The 10,628-nt window shown below is 38.5% G+C and overlaps 1 protein-coding gene across 1 annotated transcript; it reads right to left on the reverse strand.

Annotated features, from left to right (window-relative positions):
- Positions 1-5,290, reverse strand: LOC147862232 (cryptochrome-1-like). The gene is made up of 5 exons (XM_087322888.1): positions 4,666-5,290; positions 3,966-4,190; positions 2,404-3,113; positions 567-1,451; positions 1-431 (listed from the first exon to the last, which is right to left on the reverse strand). Exons 1-5 carry the CDS (start codon positions 4,982-4,984, stop codon positions 381-383), a joined length of 2,190 nt encoding a protein of 729 aa, XP_087179014.1. The 5' UTR covers positions 4,985-5,290; the 3' UTR covers positions 1-380.
- Positions 5,291-10,628: the final 5,338 nt, after the last annotated feature.

The raw sequence follows: 10,628 nt of genomic DNA on the forward strand, positions 1-10,628 counted from the left end.
AAACAAAATTTCACCTCATTCCCCATTTATGGAAACCTTAGGATTTTACTTTCTTCCAAAGCTTTTCGGATGTTGGAACTCAACGAAAAGTCTTGGAGCTTAAGTCATTGCTTTGTATAGATCATATACAAATCAGAGCATGAGAATATATAAAGAGCATATACAAATCAGACCCCTTTCCATAACAGGATTGAGTTCAGTGTATGAGAAGGGTATTCTAGATTTTCCTAGAAAGATGGTGTTATGTGCAGTTCTTGTGGTAAAGAACCCAACATTATCGATCTCTCCTTCACGTTGAGTGCAAATGTACTTACTATCTACAATGGGTCGAAAGGAACCAATAAGTTGGTTAGCCCGATCATCTTCATTTTTCTTAAGTTCTAAACATACTTCCGTTTCAATCCTTGTGTCGATTGGATTCCACTTTCAACCTAATCAAAGATAACCCTTTATTAGATATACTCTGAAGACTTTCTACATACATACACCTAGTTGTTATGAAACGAAAAAGAACTAAAATAAATAAAGCATTTAGATTTTCACAAATAGTAAAACTTAGGGCCTACCTTGTCATCAGGTATTCGATTCTCGGCGAGGAAATCAGTGTTTTTGAGCTTGGTTGCATCATCACTAGGAACACGCCCAAAGGACGAAGATGGCATTCGGTGGAGCATTCTTGGTACCCACATGGAATGTGTCTCCTGTCGACTCTCCCGAACTTTCTTCGGAGAAGAAGATGATTCTGCAGTCGACATTTCATCCGACATCACAGATGGAGGCGGGGTATAACCCAACCATGTCGTTCGATTTTTGGCCAACAACTTACCACGAGAATCCGGTAACTCTTGATTTTTACGATGTGCATCTTTAGTTTTAGTTGTTGATGCCATCGACGGAGTTCTGTTTTCCTCGTGAGAGGCAGCCTCTATCTTGAGTGGAGGTGTGGAATTTGGAGGACCCCTAGGAGATGGCGATGTATTACAATGCATTTTGAATTGTTTGCCGAATGTCGGAACCATTTGATCCCAATGAGGGCTTGCTGAGAGGGAGGAGGATGCCCCCCCCTCCACACTAGGGGTAGGGCCGCTTGACGGCCTTAGAAAGACAGTTTCGACAACTTTTTGTGGTCTCTGGGTTGTGACAAAAGGTTGCGCCGTGGTGGTCATCACATTGTTCAATTTTAGGACATCATCATCACCTTGAAGTCCGGCAACCTTCAAAGCTTCCTCTTGCTCCCACATTTGTGCCATGGCTTCTCTTAACTTTTCTCGGGCTGATACAACTTCTACTATAGGTCTAGGATAATTGCTTCCTAGTTCCACGCCAGCAGCTCGAAGAACAGATGGTGGAGCATCCCACGGATGATGAATCCATTCTGTAGGCAACCGTGCAAGCTCAGGTAACCATTGTCGCACATATTCACCATATGGGTCATATGTATATCCTTCCGTCTGATTTATTAAATAAAAATATTGAATCATTCAAAAATTTCCCAAGCTCCATTTTGAAATATACACTAATACAAAATGCACTAAAAATAGTTTACAATGTTCCATATGCCACATAGAAGGGTCGTGAGTGGCAAATTCTAAATATATCATATCATACAAACATTGAGAGTTTGTGATCAGGATGTATTATAAACAATGTCAGAAATCTTATTCCCACATCTGCAAGATCATCGGCATTATCGAAAGTGTGTGTGTGTGTGTGTGTGTGCATGCACGCGCATTTGTGTGTACATATATCGCGTGCTTAGTGTTAGGTTTAATGTGGTTAGGATTAGAAGTCTATACTTTGACCCATGCATATGAAGATAAGGATGCATACTTTTTAAATTATAATGATGGAAGAATGAATTTAGTAATTATTGCTATATATTCGTACAAATAATGGTTTTAAATAATGACTGAATCTTTTTAGGGTAAAAAAACAAAACAAATGCGATGAATTGCCCATGTTATTATAACATTTAGATTTCAACTTTTATAATCAGCATATGTGCTACCATAATGTTTTTCAACTTTTAGACTCCTGGCATGAGAAACTCATTGCTGCACTTTTCTCTTTACTTTTTCTGTCCTGCTATTTTAATAAAATTATTCCAAAAAAAATTTGGCTTCATACATAGCTTTTCAAACTAGGCCTCGAGATTGAATGTCTCTTAGTATGGCTGTGCTAAGACGAAACCTAAAGTTTACTAAGTATAAAAAATTGCACAAATTTATCTCCCATGAAACCCTAAAACTTTTAGAGATATTGGGCTAATCTTCCAAGACTTCATAACATTTGGTTTCGGAAAATGCTACTGATTGTAAAACTCCGAAATTTTCAAATTTGGTAAACACTACCCACGGTCTATACCAAAAAGATTGTGAATTTCAATGAAATACCAAAATTTACCTGGGGATTGTCCATTCGATCCAGCTCGTGTCCATCAGGTAAGCCTCCAGAAATATATTGCCACCCAAGCACATCACATTCCAAATCAGCATCTAAAAGGGTGTCCCAGAAGTATTTCAGGCCCCATCTCCATGGCAACTGCAGAAACTTAACACAAAAGCTTGACACTATGACCCGAACTCGATTATGTAGCCAACCCGTCGCCCACAATTCTCTCATGCCGGCATCCACCAAAGGATACCCAGTCCGCCCTTGTCGCCATGCTTTAAAAAAACCCTCATCTGCCCTCCAAGGAAATGACTTCAAGTTCGAAAGAAGTGATTTCTCATGCGTAAATGGGAAGTTGAAACTAAGATATCTTGAATACTCTCTAAAACCAATCGATCTCAAGAATAAGTTGATGCTTTCTTCACCAAATTGAAACCCTTCCTTGGACCATAAAATTTGTCTTCTTCGAACAGAATGATACACTTTCCGCACACTAATTTCGCCAAAGTGTAGATGAGGTGACAATAAGGAAGTTGTAGGAGCATCAATCTTATGTTTGTTCTGAGAATAATTTATTAATGGGCCTGAAAGAAATGATTCCAATGCTCTATCAGCATTGCTCCAACCTGGTGTCCATACCCTTGCTAGCAGGGCATTGCTGCTTTTTTCCATTTCATCCTCCAGTCCGAGCTCATTTGGCGTGCAAGTCAACAATTTTTTACCTGTTCCCACATGTCTTTCTTTATAAGAGATGAGAGAATAAAAACCCGGAATATCTAATGAATTTTCAAGAGGATTTATGGAAGCGAAATGGATTTCTAGACTTGACATTGGTCACAGCATAAAAACTGAAAAATGAGTGTTGCAAAACATTCACAAATGAAAAAATAAAAAAGGAACATATATTCTATGTTCTGCAGAAACAACTGTCATGAAAAGTCCAAGTAAAATGGAACTCTGAAAGATTAATTCTTGAAGCAATAACTAGAAGGATTGTTAGCTGAGTTTAGAAATATTGTGAACAGGTGATATCACCACAGAGATTCTTACATTGTATTCTTTAAGTAATCATCCATATAATTAAAACATCCCTCTCATTTCAACAGAGAAAAGTGCATCTATTGTCGTTGCAAGCATCATCTCTATTGCCATGCCTCATGTTCATAACATATTCAACTTCTCATCTAGTTCCCACATGCTACTCATATACCATTCAAATTAATAAACAATATCTGGTACATTTTAAGTGCACTTAGCTTCTCGGAAGTTAAAGAATATAGAATTTTCACACCTGTCCTAAATGCATTCAATATAGATCCAATAACTCACATAGTTCCCACATTGGATTTTTCATCAATAAAATACTGGCCTATATCATTCAAACTGATAAACGAATATATAAATGCCGGCTCGTCTTATATTCAACATACTTCATAAATGAATTGAAAACTAAGAAATTAGTTATTTTACTTCTCATATTTCCTCAATAACGATTCACAGTCCAAACAGACTAACGTGCGCCTTTCAAAAAGACAATCGAAACACATATCTCCCTCGATTGCATGAACTAGTACCTGATACGGGTATCAACTGTCTGGGGGGCAATAGAGGGCAGTCAGGTTCGAATGGCATGTGCAAGCATTTTTCCCAGTAGCTCTCAAACATAGTGAACGGTTCCCCACCTTCATCTTGGACTTCCCATGGCTCATATAATAAGTCACCATTGAAGCTGTGAACTTGGATTCCTCTCTGGTTAAGACCCTGCTTCACTCGGTGATCCCGTACAAGAGACATGGGATCTATACATATTGAAGAATAGAAACACACATGAATCAGCAAATTGTGTGGTACTTATATAAGCATATCACATAATAATTGAATGCTCATCTGAAATAAACTTATTTATTATAAAACAATCTCAATTCATCGTCCACATCAAACAAAACCCAGATCGAACTACTGAAAAGTTCTGATTGCACCACAGTCACAAGAACAGAGAAACTCAAAAGAAGACTGCACGACAATCCGTTACATATTATCCTCCACATTGTAAGATATCTAATGAAACAAAACACCTGTTTTCTCAAGACTCGTCATACAAAAAGAAATGTACAACAATTCTCATTCATTCTCAACATTACAGGAAACTACAAACCCTTTTCCTACATCTTTTAAAGCCTCACTTAAGCAAACACAGAAATGACCAAGAAATAGACAGCAGAAGAGAAGGCATATACATAGATCAAACTTTCACATTCAATGTGAACAACTAACCATATAGATGATTATAGAAGACTTGATCTGCACCAGTGGCTTCAATAAGCTGAAGGAGAGCAGAAAGAGAGTCATTGGACCTTCTTATAACCAAAGGCGCTCCTAAGGTTGACAAAGACGAATCCAGCTCGATAAGACTTTGCTTGAACCACCATCTCGAGACACGTCCAGGTTGAAATTGACCTTCTTCTTCAGGAGACCATATGAACACTGGTAATATCGGACCTAATCTGGCAGCTGCAGAGAGTGCAGGGTTATCCTCGAGCCGAAGATCCCTTCTGAACCAAACTATTGTGCAAACCTTCTTTCTAGACATCATCAAATGTAATCTGATTCGATCCAATTTTATTTATCTGGCTTTGGCATGCAGCGAGGGATGATGATATGAGAGAAGTCAGAGGGAAGAAAGTGAAGGCACAGTGGTGAAATCGAATGATGGATTATAAAGAAGAAAGAGAGAGAGAGAGAGAGAGAGAGAGAGAGAAGGCTACTTTTTGCGTACAAGAACACCCTAAATTTACAGTCAGAAGAAACCTTAAATTTGATTCAATTATCTTCTTTCATTAGGAGAAATGGGAGGAAAACGGAATGACAGAGAAGAAGAAGATGGTGTGTCGTCTATTTTCAGGAAGGAAACCCTAAAATTAAAAAGGACGGCAGCAAAAAAGAAAACCCTAATGTTGGGCAGGAAAGGAGCCATTATCAGGTTTTGCAGCTCATAAATCTTGCACTCAGCTTAAAACCCCTAAACCCAAAGAGGCTCCTAACAAAAAAAAAAACCCTAACGAGGCAGGAGCCGCCCTGATCTTTGGCAGAAACGGCCATTTCCCGGGGAAGAGCAGAAGAGGAGGAGAACCAGCAGAAGTAAGGTGATCAGAGCATAATCAGGAAGCACAGAAGCTGTGCAGAGGGGAAAACCAAACCAGATAATGATTGAAATAAACAACAACCTAACCCACAATCGTTGCAGGTTTAGGAACTTCAGCCAGAATCTGTGCAAGAAGGAAGGAGCAGAAGGAAGGAAGGAAGGAAGGGAAACCCTAAATACCTGTTTTTTGATCCCCAGAAAAGCAGGGGAAGCGAAGTCAAGGTCTGGATTATGATCAAATGACCATGATCATGATGATGATGATGATGATGATGAGGACCATGCCTCCATCCGACGTGGCGGCCTCCGATTGGGTTGGACGACACGTGGAGCAGGGCAGGGGTAGGCCTGATCTGCCACGTGGCTGCCACGTGGACCGGAGGATTCCTGCGTGCTTCCCGGTCCCAGGAGGAGGTGGAGGCCCCCTGTTTCCTGCCACGTCAGCCACCCTGGTTTTTTCTTCTTCTTTTTTCTCCTCCTCGGCTCCTCTGCGTCGCCCGATCGGATCGATCGCAGCCGTTGGAAACAAAACAAAACAAAAGAGAAAAAGAAAAAGAACGGAAAAGAAAAGCAGACATGGGAAGGGGGGATTTCTAGGGTTTCTCTTTTTCTTCCTTCTGTTGTTTTCAACTTTTCGCCCTCTCTCTCTCTCTCTCTCTCTCTCTCTCTTTCTTTACTCTGTTTCATAAATTTAGGGTTTGGAAATTGCAGACATGGATTTCTAGGGTTTCTCTTTTTCTTCCTTCTGTTGTTTTCAACTTTTCACCCACGATCCCTCTCTCTCTCTCTCTCTCTCTCTCTCTCTCTCTGTTTCTTTACTCTGTTTCATAAATTTAGGGTTTGCAAATAGCAGACATGGATTTCTAGGGTTTCTCTTTTTCTTCTTCTGTTGTTTCGGCCCACACGATACCTCTCTCTATCTCTCTGTTTCTTTACACTGTTTCTGTTTGTTCCATAAATTTAGGGTTTTTATTTATATGAATTAAATAAGACAATTCGTATCTTATTCTAATTACTTTGGTCTAGTGGTAGCCTAGAATAGCTTAAAGCTTTTTTTAGGCCTCTATTTTGAGGTCTCGAGTTCGAGTCCCAATTCTCACCCCTATCTTATATGCTTATACAAATATTGACTTTTTTGCTTCATACATACCATCTTTTCTTAATTTACAACCCTCTCAAGACCTCTCTCTCTCTTTTTTATTGTAATTAGCTCACCCTAGTGGTAAGTCGATAACACTACAAGCATTGTGTCTTGGGTTCGAAACCCAATTTCCTCACCTCTCTGTTATATACTTCATATATATCTCTATTTCACTAGCAAATAGATGCCATTGTGGAATGTAGGGGTTGAACCCATGACCACCTGGTCTCCATTGGGCAACCTTACCAACTTAGCTACATCCATCTAGGCCAACGACACCTCTCTCTCTCTCTCTCTCTCTCTCTCTCTCTCTCTCTCTCTCTACATCCATCTAGGCCAACGACACCTCTCTCTCTCTCTCTCTCTCTCTCTCTCTCTTATCGAGTTTTTTGGTGCTTCATGCATCTTTTCTTCATTTGAATAGATGGCCACTTCTTGTAGGCCTCTTACGCTTCGACACTCGAGAGGCCCGACTTCTTCCACCACCTCTCCATTAATTACCTCATACCTAATCTTCTTCGTTTTGTTTTTTACTAGATATGACATTCTAGATAATACACTCCACGGATCAAATGCATGACCCCTCTCTCGCTTTCTCTTTTTTTTTCTTTTTCTTTATCGTAAATAGCTTGTCTTGGTGGTAAGTGGTTAGACTACTCGCCCTAGGTCTTGGGTTTCAAAACCCAGCTTTCTCACCTCTCTATTGCCTCAAGGGTCAACATTCGGTCCTAGACGTCGTTAACATATCTTTCTTTCTAGATATTACTCCATACATATCCTCTTAATTTATTAGATGCCGCTATGGAATGTAGGGGTTTGAACACGTGACCTTCTTGTCTCTGTTACTCAATACATATCCTCTCTGTTGGGAGTACACATCCCGTTATTATATATTCATTTGTCTCAGGGGCCAATTATGGTCTTAGAAGACAATATATCTTTCTTTCTTCTCTCTCTCTCATGTGCATTGTTGGCACCCCTAGCTCTCACCCTTTGTCCCCAAACTGCGCACTTGACACAACATGGCCTCGTTGCCTTCGATTTCTTTCTACCTTGTCTCGGGCTTCCTGCCCAAAATGATGCATGCGCCGCTTCTGTTTACAATAGTAATCCTCAATCTAAACATCTAAGTTTCTATCGTTTTTCAACCTCGTTGTGTATTGTCTTATTGCAATCAACTAGGAAATAAGAGCTCGATAAAAATCGTTCTCATTGGGTCACATCTCGGTTTCTATTGGTTATACCTCACTAAATGTCATCTTATTGCAATAAACTAGGGATATATGACCTCATACGAACACTATGATTGAGGTGCACATAATCAACTTCATCTTTAGCATGTTTAATCTAAATGACATTGAGTCCAAGAAATTTACACCATTTTTCCCGTGGTGGGGACAAGTTGCTACTAGTATCAACAATGGAATGTGATTGATTGTCCATAACACCCACCGCACCGACTTTAGCATGTCGACCTCCATTACTGAGGATTCGGAGATTAATAAGGAAACAAAATGTAAGACTTGAGTTCTCTTTCCATGTTATGCGCTACGAAGTTTCTACAATCCGTGGATCATTCCCAAATGAAATTTTGTTCATGTTTATTACCTGCTTTTAAATTGTTTCATTGGAACCAATGGTGATTTCAAACTCAAGATAATTATTGTTAACATTAATCCCCACCTATGATTATTAAGCAACTCTTAGACACTAACTAGAAAACTTCATGGTAAGGCTAAAAGTCTAATAAAAAAAAGCATAGGAAGCCACAAAAGTTATGATAAAAAAGACTTGTAGGTTGTCAGTCCTGAAAAACTGACAGGCCTACTTACATCTAATGATCAAGTGGATAAAGTGCACGTGATGATGTACAACATTGTAAATTACAAAAACACTTTAAAAAGTCGTGGCTTTTCAATTTACTGAAAGTCGGCATTTTCGAGGACACGCCTTCCAACTTGCAATAGCCAAACAAAACACGTATCAATTTGTCAAAGGTAGTTGTTTGTGTTGAACACCAAGCATGTACGTTGCTTAGTAAATGATAAGGGAAATTACCAAAAATCATCTATATATCCTCGATCGAAGTTGGGTTCATCATCAGATAAAAATTAAGATCGAGCACATAGTTATCCAAATGCCAAATCATTATCAATATGAAGTATCAGCTTTTATCAATCATTTAGGAAAAGAGGCAAACCTCAAGTGGCTGTCCAAGTGGCCATCCCTACATAAACATTTCCCTACAAACTCTTTGTGTCAATCATGCAAGAGTCATGTGAGTAATGCACCACAACTCAAAAGTAGAGATGATGAAAAAAGGGCAACACTCATAAAGTAGGGTGGGGTTGAAGCATTGAGTATTACAAAGTATGTCGTGTCCACCATAGATTCTCTATCCATTGCTTTGAAGATAGATGTACACCTGCAAGGGGATGCAAGGACCATCTGCAAAGGATGAGGGCCCACACGCAATAGAGAGAGAGAGAGAGAGAGGTAGAGAGAGACAAATCTATATAGAGAAAACTATTGCATCAAATTTTGATGTTCCTCCTCATAAGACATGCCTCTATTTTCACTACAACAAAATGTGCATTTTCGAGTGATTGTACAAATGTTGTTGTTTTAAAAGTAAAATTATGAAAAAAACATCACTCACTGAAAAATGTGTTGGAAAACGTTGGAAACTTAACGCACATCTTTAATGCTATAACTTGTGGCACTTTACCACTTCTCATATTTCTTCTAACGATAGCTTCGTATCAAAACTTTGAAGTTTCCACATTACCAACGTCGTTATTTTCTTCATCTATAATTGCCGAAAATCATCACATTTTTTATAGCAAAATAACAATGCCCACACTTTTGACGCCAATGCATTACTACATTTGCGTTGGGAATTCTTGTAGATACATTGATAAGCAATGTATGCAATTATGACACTCTTGACCATTATGTTGATCCCGGAAATCCTAACACGATAAGTTCAACCAAAAAAACATATATTGTAACCCATCACGAGCTGTTTCTAACTAAGTGTTGCATTCATATTGTTTGTTGACAGCACTATACCACCAAATAATTTCAATGTTGAAGTTCAAAATTTTACTATACAATCGATTAAAGGTGAATGTGAAATACGAGCTTGAACGAAATGTAAGGTTATATAAACAAGAAATTGGATTTTTAGTATAAAAATTGGATTCATGCTAGTGTTATCAAAAATATTTTTAACAAAAGCATCTTACAAAAAATTGAGCATGCAAAAGCTAATCTAACACCCTCTAAACTGTTGGATCAAAATCGGGTTCCTCATTTACCAAGACGTCAATTTCGTGGAAGTGATTGATATAATTGTTTGCAATAGCCTTTGTAGTGTTCATGACCAATTTTATTATCCTTCCGATTTGAATTTTCGAGCTCCTATATATTTTGGTCCCTACAGGGAAACAATTAAGAAATCAAGTCACACTATCAACCAAAGTTTCTAACTATTAATAATGGACATGCATATACATGGATGTAGAATACGTAGTTGATTGGAATAATATGAAGCTCCTGTTGATGAACACTCCCAATTTTATATCCCTATTTGATAGGAGGTATATCTACCATACAAAACTAGTATGGAAAAAGAAATAACAATCACACACATTAATAATAAAATTATGAATCATGTAAAGAAAAGCGAAAATTTATAAAATAGTCGAGTAAAATATCTGACTGACACTCCACTTCTAACATCTTTTCTTCTATATCAACATTTGTACTAGGCACAAGGGAGAGAACTTCAAAATACTAGGATACGGGCCTTCTGTCCCCACAGTGAAAGGGGACAAAGTTCATATAGCAATAAAAATGTAGATAAGTATAAAAGCTAGATTTGTTTACTTTTTAATTCTTTTTCACTTGCACTCTCTCGGCTCTCTTATTCAAAAGCACTAACCCTTGTAT

This window comes from Azolla caroliniana, unplaced genomic scaffold (genome assembly GCF_043228905.1).
Source record: "Azolla caroliniana isolate FFs.n. ecotype wild unplaced genomic scaffold, voAzoCaro1.0.p SCAF_7, whole genome shotgun sequence".
Lineage (NCBI taxonomy): Eukaryota > Viridiplantae > Streptophyta > Polypodiopsida > Salviniales > Salviniaceae > Azolla > Azolla caroliniana.

What these genes read in the sequence shown, in the direction of transcription:
- LOC147862232 (XM_087322888.1), bottom strand. Translation starts at nt 4,984, where the DNA reads ATGATGTCTAGAAAGAAGGTTTGCACAATAGTTTGGTTCAGAAGGGAT. An exon ending in CTTCTATAATCATCTATATG is followed by an intron (nt 4,191 to 4,665) that starts GTTAGTTGTTCA and finishes CAATATGTATAG; the next exon opens with ATCCCATGTCTCTTGTACGG. An exon ending in ATCGAATGGACAATCCCCAG is followed by an intron (nt 1,452 to 2,403) that starts GTAAATTTTGGT and finishes TTAATAAATCAG; the next exon opens with ACGGAAGGATATACATATGA.